This window comes from Vespa mandarinia, chromosome 19 (assembly GCF_050613455.1).
Source record: "Vespa mandarinia isolate Hongniang chromosome 19, ASM5061345v1, whole genome shotgun sequence".
Classification (NCBI taxonomy): Eukaryota; Metazoa; Arthropoda; class Insecta; order Hymenoptera; family Vespidae; genus Vespa; species Vespa mandarinia.
Genome location: NC_140828.1, coordinates 2,362,501 through 2,380,000, shown reverse-complemented (window position 1 = coordinate 2,380,000; position 17,500 = coordinate 2,362,501). Strand labels below are relative to the sequence as shown.

Here is a 17,500-nt window from a genome sequence, read left to right as displayed (position 1 = left end):
TCCTGACTCGCTCCCTTCGGCCTTGAAGAAGGGTCGTCCGTCCTCGTCGCGCCTACCGTGAACATCCTGAATGTTTCTGAAGCTCGACATCGACTGGAAACAAGATGGAAATGAAATTTTCCCAATGGATCAACGAGCGAGATTGCACATCGTCAGAATCCTTCGAAGTCAAAAAAAGAAAGAGAGAAAAAAAAAGAAAGAAAAATGTATATATATATATATATATATATATATATATATATATATATATATACAAAATTTTTTAACAAAGATCATGAATTTTCAAGAAAAAAAAAAGTATATATATATATATATATCAATAATATCTTGAACGAGCCAATTCATCAATTTCTCTATGTATTATTTATATTATGCATACATACATAAATACATACATAGATATGTATAGATGTACTATAGAGAGAAACTAAATGGAGTAGCTGGTCCAGCGGATCGATGCGGAGTTACCTGTAAATTCCTCCCCTCCCACCGCGTCACTAAACTTGCGTTCACACGATAAACGCTTAAAAATGTTCATTTTTATGGTCTTAAAGAAAATGATCATATATAATAGATATCATCGTAAAAGTTATATTAAGATTTACATAGTCTAATTCCATTGTTCAGTTTTCTTTTCTATGATTCCATAAAAGCTAGCCTATAAAAAGAAAAAAAAGAGAGAGAGAGAGAGAGAGAGAGAGAGAAAGAGAAAGAGAGAGAAAGAGAAACTACCGAATCGTATAATAGAAAAACGGAAGGTGAATATTCTTACGTGGAATGACGAAAGACAATGATGTATGTATATATACATATACATATATATGTGGCGGATCTGTATATGTACATATACACTGTCGATGATAAAAAATAGAAACACTAGGTGAGGTGATACTAGAAAAAGAGAATGACATAGAGAGAGAGAGAGAGAGAAAAAGAGAGGGAGAGAGAGAGAGGTGCAAAGGTGTATTCCAGGCGCACATGTTAAAGTGCGCAGAATCCAGGGTAACGATTGCAGGAGAGCAACCGAAGGCAGCCGCCATGGCACGTCGCGTACAGGTAAGGCGAGACCGAGGCGATCTGGGTCACCACGACCTCGTCCTAAAGGCCGGACCTACTAGAGGTTACGACCAGCTTAAAGAGTCGCTCGATTTTCATCGATCGACCTCTCCTTATGTGATAACACCCTCTTTTATCTCTGTCTCTCACCTGCATTTTCTTCTTTCAAATTTATCGCCTCCAATCTAATTTTTTCCAACTTACTTGATCCAGGATAAAATAAAATGATCGCCGAACTTAGTGCCAAATCTAAAGTACTAAATTTTTTCTTTCTTTCTTTCTTTCTTTCTTTCTTTCATCCTTTTTTTTTTGCCTCTCCTGGAAAACTCAGTGTCTTTAAAAATTTTCTCAAAATCCTTCCATATGATCGCTCATTTTCTCTGTCGTCTCTATCCTTTATCTGTACACGTATAATATGTTCTCAAACTTATCGCTCCAATCTGATTTCTTCAACACGTTTATCTTTTATTCATGAAACAAAAAAAAAAAATGAGAAGATTCTGTCACAGGATATATAAGATTTTAAGTACTTTTCATGAAGACTTCGTGTTATTAAACATTTCCCCAAAATGATAAATATCTATTATTAATTAAAGAATTCCTAAAGAATTAATATATTATTAATTGTTAATAATTAATGAGAATGAATTAATCAATAACTTTTCAAATAACACTGAACAATATTATTATGCAAACAATAATTTACTTTTATTCGAATTACTAATATTACAATAGATTATTATCAAGATATTTCCAAAATTTAACCACGAGATTCGATAATGTGAACACTCGATCGTTATGTAGGAGGGTCGATCGATAACCTACAACGAGAATTACAGCTTTGGTAAGCCACAAGGAGTGTACAATGAATTATTTAAAGCTGACTCTTTATATAAAAGTAGGCCAATCGGAGATCGAATTTTTGATGAACGAAAATCGTGAGAAACAGAAAGAGAAAGAGAAGAAAAAGAAAGAAAGAAAGAGAGATAGAGAGAGAGAGAGAGAGAGAGAGAGAGAGAGAGAGAGAGAGAGACAGAGAGAACAACATGATTTCCTTTCTATCAAATAAATTCAAATTATTACTTTATGAGTTTAAATTGGCCCAATTGAATATCATTAACTTAATTAACTTGATAAATAATAGAGTGCAAAAGGAAAAAAAAGAAATAGATCGGAAATAAACAGAAAACGTAAAGTGATATTAAATCAAGATGTTTTTGAAAGAACGATAGAATACAGAATTCTCGAATTAATCCTCGAGCTTGCCAATGATACGGGAAACTTCCTGATCCCGTTTTCCTCATGGATCAACGAATATATCCCTGTTATCTCTATAACGCCGTCGAAATCTCCTCGTCGAGCTCTCCGCAATCCGTGTTGGACTGTTACTTGGCCCATCAGAAATTGATCGATCGCCTTTTGTAAGCAATCCCCAAAGGGATTGTGACCAAAGTCCGAACACCTTGCTAACTCATTATAATTACATGAAGAACAGAATACAACATGCGAGAGGACAAATTAATGTATCTAATAAAAAAAAAAAAAAAAAAAAAAAAATAAGAAGACAAAGGATAGCCCTGAATAATTTGAATCTCTAAATTAATTAAATAGAAAACTTAAAGATGACGAGAACGAGAATAATGACAAGGATCCACTTAATGAGACGACAACGACGACGACGACGACGACAATGATGATGATGATGATGACGTTCGAATAGGACCGATGATAACAATGACAATGACGATCATTGAATAGGATCGACGATAATGACCGAATAGAATGCTCTTAATTGCAAATCTTAGTCAAAGTTTGCGATCTGTTTTATTAATGTCTATCGAGAAAATAATACTCTTGCCAGAATTGATCCTATTGGTTCTCTGACACCATATGCATTATGTAAAAAAAAATATGCATCACAATAAGACGACGAAATATTTAGATGGTCTTATTTAAAAGGGACCAACCTTTATATATAAGTTCTTTTTCATAAAGAAAGGAAAATATTTCATATCGATTGATTGATCTATTGATAGTCATATTAAAAAAGAAATAATAAATAAATAAATAAATAAATAAATAAATAATTTTTGTCTCCCTACAAAGCTACGATGGGTGTCGAGTTTCCTTCAACGATACTTCATTAGCCAGTAGTGAAGATGAAAAGAGAGAATGAGAAAGAGAAAAAGAGAGAGAAAGCAAGTTAGGTCATAGAGGGTCAATGGAGAGTTCTAACCGATGGATACTGCAGCCCCTGTCAGATCCACACTCTCCTGTCGCCCTCCCGGCACCTTTTGCCGCGTGTATTCGAACAATGACGAAATACATGGAACGAGTGAAAGATATACAAACGTTGCTGGTTGCCAGAGAGCTTGCTGGGGTGGTCGATAAGGTCGAGTTTGCGCCTGACGGAGGGAGAGAGAAGAGAAAGATAGAGAAGGATAGAGAGACGGATAGAGAGAGGGAAGGAGGGATAAAGAGAGGAATACTGAGGATGAGAGAAAAGGATAGATAATGTCGAGGGAGGACTACCCAGTCAAGATGAATACAGACAGAAATAGACAGACAAAGAGGGAGAGAGGAAGACAGAGAAAGAGAAAAAGAGAGAGAGAGAGAAAGAGAAAGAGAATGTAGTCGATGGAAACTTGCAACGGCATCGTGTTCAGGCTTCTGTTGAAATCTCCGTAACGTGACACCAAGCAAACTTCGAACTGGCTTAGTTGATGTCTCTCGTTCACGAGCCCTCATCTACTCGATGCCTTCGTTCTTACTAATTGTTCAATTATCTCGAAACTACAACAACTTGAAACGATTTACAGGATTACTTTAGAAATGTCTAAATTCAATTTTGATTATCTCCATATTAAAAATGAACTTATCCTATAATATTTATTTATATCTCTTATTATATTATATTATATTATTATTTTCTATATATATTTGATTTTATGAGATATCAATAAAAATGTATTAATTCATTTTGACAAATAAAAATTTGATACATTGAATACTCTTGTAAATTATTTTTAATAATTTGAAAAATAAAATAAGGAATAATTAGAAAGGTGAAAATATTTGAGATCTAACAAATATGATAAATGTATTGATTAATTTGAGAATACCATTTATGTAATCCTCGTTAATTTCGATAATAGAAAAAAAAAAAAGAAAAAAAAGGAAAAGAAAAAAACAAAAGAAAAGAAAGAAAGAACAATTATTCACATTTGCTCTGATTAATATGATTCTACTATTTCCTAAATGACGCTTTCGACACGTGAATTCAATCATTTAACCGGTTGAACGAACGCATTTAGATGTGCATATTATTGCATCATGGATTTCCTAAGAAGAACACGGCGAGATCAGTGGAGAGGAGAGACGAATCTTTCGGTAATTTCAAGTTAGATCGTTAAAATGCCGTCACTTAAGAGAGTAGCATATACATTATTACCGAACTCTGAACAGGCTAAAAGTAAAATGCTTTGACCTGTTTCACTGATGAGATCGTTAAGAGATTCAAACGATTGACGAAAGAATTAAATTGTTTTAGCCGCGAGATAAAGGACAGAAAAAAGAGAAAAAGAAAAACAAAACGAAAAAAATAAAAAAAAAAAAAAAAAAAAAAAAAAAAATAAATAAAAAAAAAAAAAGAAATTACATAAATCGTAACTAATCGAATCGATTAAGATCATTAAAATAAAACGTTTTTGAAATAATCACACTTAACTTTTTTCTTAAGATCTATAACACCTATTATATAGATCTATCTAATTCATATCTACAGGATGGTTCAAAAGTTCTCTGATGATTTGAAAAAATTAATTATTCTTATTTAAGACTTGTTATACTTATAATTAAGCCTGCTGTTTTACAAATGTTAAGCCAGTAATTTTACAACGTCAAAAATGAATAAATAAATAAATTAATAAAATAAAAAGATTTCAAAAAATAATAATTGATCTTTAAAATTACCTAGGAACTTTTGATCCATTCTGTATAAATAAATATATATATATATATATATATATATATATATATATAAACATATATATGTATAAAGAGATGATATATACTTTGAAAATAATTCAAGTAATGTATATACCACATTCGAGATTTGTCTAATAATGATGCATCAGTGTTGCACGAGGCAATAGCAAGCTCATTAAATCTGAGGAAAACCAAACGCTCATAGGTTTTGCAATAGCTACAGGAGGATAGATCAGCACGCCAAGTAATTTATTGATACTCTATCATCTCCCACGAAGTAACTTATTATGTGTAACTTATTCTATAGTTACTGCCGTTGCTTTAGTATAGTTCATTTCAATCTACATATAATTATCTACATTATTTTTAACATCTTTTTGTCTAAGATCTATATCTTGAAATGATAATAAAATAAATATAAATAAATAAAATTATACATCTCACATATATATATATATATATATATATGAGTGTATGTGTGTGTTTGTGTGTATGCATGCATATGCGTGTGTATGTGTGTGTGTGTGTATGTTGTTTAGTTCTCCCATAAAAACTCCCGTAAAACTTGAAAGACTATAAATTTTCATTGATTATCATCGATATTCCATCACACATGAGAAATAGACTTTATGGTTTAGCATGCAATCATCTTGCTTAATGGATTCCGAAAGCTTAAACCAATCCGCCTGACAGGCTGACGTTCGAAAATGGTTTCGAACTCCCACCGTGAATAGTCGCGTGCGCAACACACCGTTTCACCGAGCAAGTTTCTCGTACGCTATGTAATTTTTGATACGATCAATCTCTTCTTTTCCCTTTCTTTTTTCTTTTCTTTCTCCTTCCTTCCTTCCTTTCTTTCTTCTTCTTCTTCTTTCTCTTTCTTTCTGTTCTTTTTTTTTTCTTTTTCTTTTTTTGGTCAAATATAAAGAGAAACCGTTATCCTTGACCCAGAAGTATTCACATAATCTTATTATACCACATAAGAAAAAATATATTATGTTTCTTACGTGTATGTTCTCATAATCCTTTGAAAATACATAAATAATAATAATATTAATAATATTAACGATAACCAAATTGAAATGTAAAAATTAAAAATTAAAAATTAAAAATTAAAAATTAAAAAGAAAAAAAAAAGAAAGAGAGAGAGAGAGAGAGAGAGAGAGAGAGAGAGTAAACAAATTAGAAAACACCAAGTTGGTAATGTAGGAATCTGTTCTCAAGATTTAGCGCGATTTTTCAAACGATCGATCTCGCCTTCAAAACGTTAACAAAGAGATCTTTGTTGTACGTATATGACGAAAGTTAGAAATAAATGGGCGAAAAAAAAGAAAGAAAGAAAGAAAGAAAGAACGAACGAAAGATAAAGAAAAAACGATTTTATTGCAGTTATGCGTGCGAAACGATGATTATCGTATTTGTTCGGCTGGTACTACGTACGTATTTAACGTAGGTAGAGACATACATATCTTTTTGATCTGAGCGATTTCATACGCGTACACGACCAAGATACAGATGAGCTCTCGTAAAGGAGTTAGGTGCAGATCTCGTCTGCTGTGGTTGCGAAGTGTAGATGCACGTGCACTTTTCGCATGATGCAATTTAGAAACAGTGGTTAAAAAATATGGACGAAAGATTTGCCGTCGTTAAATACGCGTCTCTCGTATATCTTGAATAAGATTGCGTCGAGTCGGATGGAAAAATATTGACCGATCTTGTTACATTTTCTTCTTCTCTGTTTTCGTCGACGTCGTCATCGTCATCGTCATCGTCATCGTCGTAATCGTCGTCGTCGTTGTTGCCGAACTATATAACGCGCGGCGTCCGTCGTTATTTCGCGAACGCGATTTGCGTTTCTCATTGCGTTTAAAGCGCAACAAGCGTGCAACAGCTCACACGTTATTTGCGTAATTTGGATTTTGCATAAACATGGCGGCGATGCATTCGACGTTGACGGGGGAAAAAGAAAAAAGAAAGAAAAAAAAAAAGTGAAACGACGAGAGATCTTTCTTTAACCCCCGCACAATTTTTTTTCTTTTTTTTTCTTTTTTTTTTCTCCGTTAAACACTCGAAACATTTTTCGTAACGAAAATTTATTAAATTATAATTCTTGTCCTAACATTTTATCAAAAATAAAATAAAACTTATGCTAACCTTAATAAAATTTATCGATCGCATTATTCAACGCAATAAAATTGTATATTTCTTGGAAATAAGAAAATCATTAAAAATGAAAAGCTCTTAAAAAGAGAGAGAGAGAGAGAAGAAAAGAAAATTGTTAACCTCGATTAAAATACTTACTGCGACATTTCAGTCATACCGATAATCTACTTTCATAACTTCTCCTTCGTGCGTTCATCATTTTGATCGCTATTCGATATTCTTCGTTGCTTCTGGAAAATGATTAAACTGCAGCACCGCCGATATAAAACGATGAAAAATTCATAAAACGACAGCGGCCGATCAACCGAAAAGAAATAAGTACTACGTTGATCAAATCACTTGAACTTTCTCATCACTTCTATTTTTGTTTTTATTGGCAACACTGTCCAAATTGATTATACGCAGTAAAAATTATTTTGAGAGGAAGTAAATTATTGTACTTAAATAACTTCATTCATTTATCGAATTATTACCTATCGAATGATAAAAATTAAATGTTACAAAATAATTAAATAAATTAATTAATAAAATAACTTACGTAGAGACACGCACACACACACGCACACACACATATGCACGCACGTTAAATTATGCTTATTCAATTATAATAATCGTCTATTGAATGTAAATAATTAGATCGTATCAAATAAATCCTAACTGCTTGAGTTTTACTGCGTAATTATATAAAGGAATATTGTACTATACAAAGGACAAAGTCGCCACAACTTAAAAAAAAAAAACAAAGCTTTTAGAAACAAAAGAATGTCGTACCCCCGCGAAATACGAACGTCAAAATTCTTTTAATTATCTGAATAATTTAATCAACTTAATAAAAATAAAATCTTATTAATTAAAATAAAAGAATAATAATCAAAATTCAACAAATATTTTATTCTATATCCAATGAATTAGAATTTATCTCTTCTATGAATTCTTCTTTTTTTCAATTATAACAAGTTTTCATTTCGTTCGTTCGTTCGAATTTCATTTGTCCTTCTTCTTAGCTCTCACATTTTTTCAAAATTTTCAAAAACAATGGAATTAACGTTAAATCTTTAATATTTAATATTTTAATCGCATGCGATTGGTACGATTTCGCGCCATGAATGTCTTTTTTTTTTTCTTCACTAATACTATTAAAAGTTCAATATTTGAAGGTACATAATAATGTGTCTATCATAATCTATAGACAAAATAAAACTCTTTAATTGATCGACTTAATTTAGTAAAGAAAGAACAATATAACGTTGCTTAATTATTCATCAATTTATGAATCATCGAACAACGGTAACCTTAATGAATTTTATATTAATTTTGTATCGGTCGAAATATTATAACCTCAAAAAAAAAAAATAAAAAAAAAATAAAAAAAGAAAAAAAAAGAGTAGAAAAATTATAAATAAACGAATTTGTTAATAGATAAAAATAAATAAATATTCGATTGGATTAAGCTTTTTAATTAATACAAATACATTGAAATTAAAAATGATTCAAATATGAGCGATATTCAAAAAGTATCAAAGGCCAAAAAGGATCATAGTAAATGGTTAAGAAAGAAAATTCATATCGCGTAAAGACTTATCGCGATAATATTACGTATATACGAGGAAATGGCTTTCAAGAACGCTTTCGATCGAGCTCCTGGTTGCTATCTATAGACCATTTGAAAGCAAACCTAATCCGTTATATCGACATGCAGACGACTTCGTGAAACTTGTATAGAAACGTCGAGAGTTCGCTTGCGATGTGACCCAGAATAGTATGGAAAAAAAAGCTGACTCTAACACGTGCATACCGTACACGAGTTATTACAATTATAAAACGTCCGCGTTACTGCGGAAGTCTATACGCGGATTCCAAAGAGGAAATTGTTTCTTTTTTTTCCACGAACTTACACTAAAAATAAATACAGTTTCCTTCGACTCGCATGTTACCGACCAAATCTGTTACTTCCTATAGGCATTAAACAATAATAATTTAAATAATTATTTAAATATTATTATAGATATAATTTTATTCTAAAACACACACACACACACACACATACAGATATATATATATATGTAATTTGAAATGCGATAAATTGTCATAAATTTATTCGTCCATTTGCCATAGAGTAGAAAATTAATATTCATAATTTTCATTCATTATTAAATAATAGATAATAGATAATAGATAATAATAATAATAATAATAATAATAATAATAATAATAAAAGAATTAAACTTTCAAGTAAAATTTCATCCCTATGACGTTAATTATTTTATGATTCTCTTTCTGTCAGATGTCAAGCAATTTATAAGGAAAAGAAAAGAAAAGAGAAAAAAAGAAAAAACTTTCAATAAATTCTTAATCCGACAAGGGAAAAAAAAAGAAGAAGAAAAAGTATGCATATTACTTTTACATAAAAAATTTCTTTTCATACAAAAACATCGAGGATGATCGCGCGAAGCGTCCGACGAGTCCATTAAATACGGATTAAACGACAAAATTGCATGGCCCTTTAATTCCCTAATTCCCTTCTGTGCGAAAAGCCATTGAAAATATCCTGTCGCATCGTCGCGTTAAGAATGAATTAAAAAAAAAAAAAAAAAAGAAAAAAAGGAAAAAAAAACAAAGAAAGAAAATTAATTATAATAACAATAATAATAATAATAAAGATAAAAAATAATTAACGTCATTTCTAAATAAACATGAATTATAATCAATGAATTAATGTAACACGGTGTCTCTGTTTTCAGGCTACCGATTGGTGGTTGTACGACATGTATCTATCTGTACCTTTGGCATTACCGATCAATAGTAATCCCGGCATAGTATTAGAGGGAAAACAATTTATTAATCAGCAGGATGCAGCAATATTTCTTGGAAGATTTATAATGGAACTCCTTAATTATCAGGAACTGCTGGACAGGTAAAAAAACAAAGACGATCAATCCAATTAGAAAAGAAAAATCGTTTCTTCTTCTTCTTCTTCTTCTTCCTCTTTTTTTTTCTTTTTTATTTTTCTTTCTCTCTTTCTTCTTCCCTCTCCCTCTTTCTTTTCTCCAAGCAAATTTCCTTTTGTAAAATTCTCCTTTATCGTAACGATCAAGAAACGTTCGTCCTGAAGATGTGACGTCTTCAGAATGAACGTTTCAATTTCACCGATGCGAGAACACGTCCTTTCGGATACAAGTACCTGGAAGTTACTACTTTATATCCTTTGTGGAAAGGGAAGTTGAACTGAACTGAACTGAACTGAGCTGAGCTAAGCTAAGCTAAGCTAAGTCGTCGCCCACTCGAATCTTGAAGAAGCAAGAAAGCGAAGGAAGAACCATGTAAAGGATGAATGCCTTCGAGGAATCGTTCGAACTACTGATTTCATTCAGGACAAAAAGAAGCCACACTGAAATCAATTTAGAGAGAAGGCACGTCTTTCTCTCTGTCTTTTTCGCTCTTTCTCTTTCTCTCTCTCTCTCTCTTTCTGTCTCTCTTACTTTCTAGAAAGGAAATCCGGTTTCTAAGATCCATAGAATACCGAGCATAAAGAGGATAGACAGAGATAGTGTAGAAAGGGATCATAGCCCTTTTCATTTTGCCTTACTAAAAATGAACTCCTCCTTTTTGCTTTTTATTCTTTTCTTTTCTTTTCTTTTCTTTTTTTTTTTTTGTTTGTTCTTATCTCCTCTTTTTTTTTTTTTTTGATTTCTTCGCCTAAGAAGAAACTTTAGATGAAGAAAAAAAGAAAAAAAAAAATAAAGGAAAAGAAAAAAAATGAGACTGAGATGTTTACTTTCAAGAAATCTTTATAATTTAATACTACTTCTATTCTTCTTTTATAGATCCGAATTAGAAATCGAACGGGTTAAATCGAAGGACGGAAAGACAATGCAACCTTTATGTATGGCTCAGCACTATCAAATGTTTCGAATATATCGACGACCTGGTATCAACATTGATGAACAAATCATTTTTGACAGAGCTACTTCCGGTGATCATATTATAGTTGTACATCATAATCAGGTATTACAACAATCCTGATTATTATTTCGTTATACAATAGAGAAAGAAAACGAGAGAGAGAGAGAGAGAGAGAGAGAGAGAGAGGGAGAGAGTGAGAGAGAAAAACTAATGACTTCAAGGCTATTCTTTGTAGTTTTATAGTGTTCCTGTTAGAGCGTCGGATCGAGGACGAATCACTGAAAGCGAATTGATACAACAGATTTTAAAAATCATGGAAACAAAGGCTAATCCTGTAACACCTCCTATTGGTATTCTAACAACTGCCAAAAGACCTGTCTGGGCAAAAGCAAGAGAAGAATTGATGAAAAGTATGTACCCTAATGTTAATCACTTGACATACAATGACGTCTCTGAGACGTCATTCATTTCATGTGCCATTGTTTTGTCGTCTCCGAGACGTCAAGAACTGTCTTTGGCAACTAAATTATGTCCAATATATAGCATCCAAACGAATGAGATTTGGAATCAAATTTTATAAATTATGCGAATCCAATTCTGGGTATTGCTATCGATTTAAAATATACACAGAACAAGACGTAATTCAAGGAAGTAATGAACCTATTTCGGAGAGTGTTGTCATTCAACTAGCCGAACCCATTTTAGAGAAAGGATATAACTTGTTCCTAGACAATTGATATTCATAAAAAAAAAAAAAAATGGATAATTAAAAAAAAAATGGTAATTAAATAGTAAACTGCGGACGCGTCTAAGCGCATTTTATTTGTATGTCAAGGGGTTAATAATTTATTTTAAATATATATATATATATATAAATTATTTATATTTTAATTATATATTTATAAGTGTGCAAGCGAACTAATAATATTTATTAAGAATTATCACAATTTTTCAATCGTTTAAATAATAAACTCCATAAACGTTATTACAGTAGTAAAGTAATTTCTAATTAATTAACTATCATCAATTATCTGTATCTAATTAATTTATATATATATATATTTGACGGTTAGATAATTATAGTTATCATTTGATCGTTTATATATCAATATTCGCAATATTCTCATAACAACCCTTTACTCGAGTTTATATCCAGAGTAAAATTTACAAGGCATCCTTATAAATTGAGTAAGTGATGAGAGATAATGATATAAAGACGGTCGACACAGAGAGAGAGAGAGAGTTAGGATAGATAAATGGAGTAAAAGGAAGCTCTCCCTTTGTCACGTGCGATAGAACCAAGGGATGGTTATCTCCTATTGAAAGAAAAAGAGAGAGAGAGATAGAGAGAGATGCATTATGTTAAATGTTGAAATGGTTAAAGATAATTATTATACATATACCTATGTAAATGTATACTTACATGTAAATCGATAATTACATTTTTACAGATGAACGTAATCGTCACAACATAGAATTATTAGAAAGATGTTTATGTATCGTTTGCATCGATGATGACGTCTTACCAGCAACATTCAATAATCCGTATAGAACGAATGATAGATGGATAGGTGAACGTGATTTAGCAAATGTACTTCATCACATTCTTCATGGTGGTGGATCTCGACATTTGGCTGCTAATCGTTGGTTCGATCAAACTGTCCAATTGATACTCGGCAAAGTAATAATCTTTATTGTATTTGTATTATTCATTATATGGATTAATATGCGAAAAGAAATACAGAATGATTCACCTTTGTTGATTTTGTTTAATATTGAAAATTCTCTTGTCTTTTATCTCATAGGACGGTCTATGGGGTGTCTGTTACGAACATTCAGCGGGCGAGGCACCAGCAATTTTAAATGCCATCGAGGATATAACAAAAAAGATTGAATCCATGGCACCGATCGAAGAAAATTTAGTACCGTCTCATCTTCCAGCACCGGAGAAACTCGAATGGAATCTATCAGAACTCAGTTTGAATAATATCAGAGAAGCTTCGAGCAATTTTGACGCGTAAGTGAATTACTCGATCCCTTTTTTGTATTATCCTTTTTATTTTTTTTTTTTTTTTTTTTTCTTTTTTTTTTTTGGTAAAAAAACGAAAGAAAAAAACAAAAGAGAGATATAACATTCATTAATCTTGAAATGTTTAGACTCGTCGAAGATTTAGATTTATGCGTTTTAAATTTCTCGGATTATTCGAAGGAATTTGTAAAATCATGCAAAATAAGTCCGGACGTTTACATACAACTGGCATTACAATTAACATATTTCAGGTAATTTTACTTATACGATTAATTCATCCTTATTTCATAAGTATCTATAATAATATGTTACTATGACGTACATCTTATAGACTGCATGGAAAATTAGTGGCTACGTATGAAAGTGCTGGTATTCGTCGATTTGCACTTGGAAGAGTGGACGTTATAAGAGCAGCAAGTCCAGAGGCCTTAGCTTGGGCGAAGGCTATGTGTCAAGGCGATCCTGAAAGTCAATCAACTAATCAACTTAACAACATTCAAGACGAAGGCTCTAAAAGAGTTCAGTTCACCATTTACAGTGTAACTGAAACTTGACACACATTTTTTCTAAACAATTGTTTTCTTTTAAATGAATTCATTATTTCATCATTCTTAACATTAATATTTCCATTGATAATCTATTAATGTTTACATAGTATCGAGAAAAAAAAATATATTGGTAAATAAAGGGGTGGGGGCGGGAGGGGTGGGGGTTGAACAAAACGAAAGAAGGAGTATTTTTTTTCGCGAGGAAAGAAAAAGACAAATCAATTAGATATATTACTATACCTTTACTTTTCGTACCCAATCGAGTGTTTGCAGGATGCTTTTAAGGGGATTTTCCGTTTGTTTTCCTATCGAACCTTCACCCTCGTTGAATGCGCAAGCAAACGCCTATTGTTTCTCATTTATTTCATTGTTCCTTCATACGATCTCTTTTATCTGGATACTATGTATATTGTACAGCAATAACGATAACAACAACAAAAAAATATCGACTATATTAATAGAGAATTGGTCTATGCAACGTACACTATTTTTATATTATTTACTTGACCTAGATAATTATCACATACATATATATATATATATTTTTTTTTCCTTCTTCTTCTTCTTTTTTTTTCCCTTTCTTTTTTATCTTTTAACATAAAACGTTATTTTACGTTCTTGAGCTGACCTTGACGGGAAAAAAAAATACTATGCTATAAAAATTTATCTATATCACGAAGTATTATAATCTTTTAAAAATTCTTTCGAGGGATAAATAATTCTTTCTTTTTTTTTTTTTCTCTTTCGTCTTTTTTTCTTTTCTTCTTCTTTTTATGTTAAATACACTTCTACATTGAGTTTAATTCTTATTGTAATATTTGTTTTTTCTGTTTCTTTTGTTTGTTTGTTTGTTTATTTGTTTATACCTTTTTAGGCGGATAGAATCAAGGAATTGTTCGACTTGGCAGTACAAAGACAAACTAAGGAAATGAATGATAATATAACAGGACGAGGAATCGACAACCATATGATGGGGCTACGTTATGTTGCGAAGGAGGCCGGAGAACCGATCCCGGACATCTTCACGGACGAGGCTTACAAGATCGTTAATCACTTCGCTCTCTCGACTTCGCAGGTCAGTATAATCATGATCGATCATCCATCTACGTCCTACTACTAAAATGTCTTTCATTGGCGTCTGCATTCAAATTATATCTCAAACAAAGACTATTGTTTTAATTATAAATCTATTATATTAATGTTATAATAAAAATTATTTTCTTATTTATTTATTTATTTTTTTTTTCTAATCTTTGCACATATAAACTATACGTCAAAAAGTTTTGAATTTAAATGATTTTATGATATAGAAGATAGGTCAAAAGTTCATACGCGATATTAATGAAATAATTACTGATTCATTTTTGAGACTTTTTACGCTTGTAACATTAGACTAGATTTTTATAAACTAAAAACTTGTTTGTTTTGTAAATCAAAAATAAAAAAGAAGAAGAAAAAAAGAAAAAGAAAGAAAGAAAGAAAAAGAAATGTCAATAAAAGAATAATTGATTTTTTTTAAATCGCTATAAAAATTCTTTGTCACATTGTTATAATTAAAGATGCATAAGTGAGTTTTGTTAAATATTTTAAAAATTAATGTAGACGCCTATGAGATCCATAAATTATACTATTTAACGCTATTACAAGGATATATTAATCAAGATCTCGATCTTTCCTATGAAGATCTATAAAAAAAAAATCATGAGATATATTTGATCATTCCCTTAGTTATGATTACTCAAAGCAACCTTGATGAATATTATCATTTAAAATTTAACAATTATCTCAATAAATATTACACATTTTAAGATCCTCAATACGGAAAAATAAAATATGTATAATAGACTTGAATAAAAATAATTTGAAAAAAATCCTACAAAGGAAGAATTTTATTGAGTTGGGTCGTTACTTTTGGAGATCCAATTTGGTAACAAAGGTAATTGCTAGGGGCTTCCGGCTCTATTGAAAGACCGGATGCAATCCACGTCTCGAGTTTCCAGTTGTCGGAAGTGACGTTGTAAGCCTGATTCTATTCTAAAGGAACGAATGAAGAAGAGGGTGCGACGCGCATAATGTCTACCATTAAAATTTTACAAAAGCAATTTTCACTTCAATTTTTCATTTCGTGTTTCTTTCCTTATAAATTATTATCCTAATTGAATTATTAAATTAATTATTATTATTATTAAATAATATTAAAATTTTCATTAAGAAGTTAATGAAAATTTTCTAAAAAAAAAAAAAAAAGAAAAAATTACTACAAACAAATCATTAAATATGTTTGATATATAATTATTTATATAATAAACTAATACTCCTTTATTTATTTATTTTTTCTTATTTACTTATTTTTACTTTCTTTCTTTCTTTCAACAGGTTACCACAAAGACACACGCCTTTGTTGGATATGGTCCAGTAGTTCCAGACGGTTATGGATGCTGTTACAACATGCAAAAGAACAAATTTATCTTCCAAATTTCGGCCTTTCATAGTGACGGTCAAACAAACTCGTTACGTTTCGCTCAGACCCTCGAACAAGCATTAAGAGATATGGCGACTATGTTAAAGAATTCTAATAAGAGATAAACACATGTTTATTAGGGGAGAAAAAAAACAAAAACAAAAACAAAAGAAAAGTTCGCCTAAAATGCGAAGCAAAACAAACAGACAGAGAGAAAGACAAAGAGAAAGAGAGAGAGAAAGAGAAAGAGAGAAAGAGAGAGAGAGAGAGAGAGAGAGAAAACAACGAAATGTTATTAGATCATTGAGATGACCTTGTGAAACGATGAAAGTATTTATTATCTATTGCAAAATGAAAAGGAAAGGAAAAGATAAAGAAAAAAAAGAAATAAATAAATATATAAGAAAGTACGTGAGAGTGATGATGAAATACATACAATAAATACATGGTATGATTAAAAAGTTCCTAGATAATTCTAAAAATCAATTATTCTTATCCGAGATCTTTCTTCGAGGCTAAAACTTTTATGTTTCAATACTTATTACTTGCCTAATTATGAGCCTAAAAAAAGGTCACAAAAAGTGGTAATTGATTTTTATAATTACCTTGGAACTTTTGACCATCCGAATATGAATACATACATACATACATACATAAATACATACATACATACATACATACATACATAAATACGTACATACATACTACATAAATCTTATTATACATAACTTAGCTAAAATGATATAATATAATATTATAAAACTCAATGCTCTCGCACAATTGTTAGTTTTATCTGAATGGTTTATTATATTATATAATCTTTAAAAAGTATAATGAAAGGAAAAAAAAAAAGAAAAGAAAGAAACAAAGAAAGAAAGAAAGTAAAATCTCATCGAATGCTGTCGTAGATTTTAAGGTACATAACACACACACATATATATATATATATATCTACACACACACACACACACACATACATACATACATACATATGCATCCATATATATTTCTCCGATATTACGGCACTATTAATACCTCGTTATCTATCTTTTCTTTTAAAAAAAGAAGAAGATGAAGGAAAAAAAAAAGAAGAGAAGAGAGAAAAAGGACACAAAAAAGTAACTAACTAACTAACTGAACTAAATTAATCTAATCTAATCTAAACTAAACTAAACTAAATCGATTAAACAAAAGAGATGAATGTTCGCATTGGAAAAAATACTTATCTTCTATACGGCGACTCGCGGCTAAGAATAGAAAAGAAAAGGAGAGAAAGTGGAGAAAAAAAAAGAAAATTAAATAAATAAAAATAAAAAAAGGTGTTAAAAAAAAAGAAAAAAAAAAAGAAAAAAA

At 30.9% G+C, this 17,500-nt stretch overlaps 1 protein-coding gene and 2 long non-coding RNA genes across 6 annotated transcripts in view; 1 reads left to right on the top strand and 2 right to left on the bottom strand.

Moving 5' to 3' along the window:
• The window catches only part of LOC118447997 (uncharacterized), a 59,331-nt gene extending 51,429 nt beyond the window's left edge, over positions 1-7,902 (bottom strand). Inside the window, exons 1-2 of one of the 2 annotated variants that reach the window (XR_014983275.1) lie at positions 7,745-7,902; positions 7,345-7,679 (exon numbers count right to left, since the gene is read on the bottom strand). This is a non-coding gene — a long non-coding RNA (uncharacterized LOC118447997). Of the gene's footprint in view, positions 1-7,344; positions 7,680-7,744 lie in introns of those variants that run through there. The other variant, XR_014983274.1, reaches the window with a different exon arrangement.
• The window catches only part of ChAT (Choline acetyltransferase), a 61,009-nt gene that overhangs the window by 42,742 nt on the left and 767 nt on the right, over positions 1-17,500 (top strand). The window contains exons 5-13 of one of the 3 annotated variants that reach the window (XM_035880646.2): positions 9,948-10,120; positions 11,031-11,211; positions 11,345-11,519; positions 12,561-12,790; positions 12,915-13,126; positions 13,267-13,389; positions 13,470-13,656; positions 14,561-14,761; positions 16,063-17,500. The exon at positions 16,063-17,500 is cut by the window's right edge and continues 767 nt beyond it. In XM_035880646.2, coding sequence (XP_035736539.2) covers positions 9,948-10,120; positions 11,031-11,211; positions 11,345-11,519; positions 12,561-12,790; positions 12,915-13,126; positions 13,267-13,389; positions 13,470-13,656; positions 14,561-14,761; positions 16,063-16,272 — 1,692 coding nt within the window. In that variant the 3' untranslated portion in view covers positions 16,273-17,500. Of the gene's footprint in view, positions 1-9,947; positions 10,121-10,426; positions 10,617-11,030; positions 11,212-11,344; positions 11,520-12,560; positions 12,791-12,914; positions 13,127-13,266; positions 13,390-13,469; positions 13,678-14,560; positions 14,762-16,062 lie in introns of those variants that run through there. The other 2 variants (XM_035880645.2, XM_085662628.1) reach the window with 2 other exon arrangements.
• Positions 12,185-14,173, bottom strand: LOC118448000 (uncharacterized). The gene is made up of 4 exons (XR_004840048.2): positions 13,927-14,173; positions 13,461-13,600; positions 12,533-13,073; positions 12,185-12,425 (listed from the first exon to the last, which is right to left on the bottom strand). It is a non-coding gene; the product is annotated as an uncharacterized LOC118448000 (long non-coding RNA).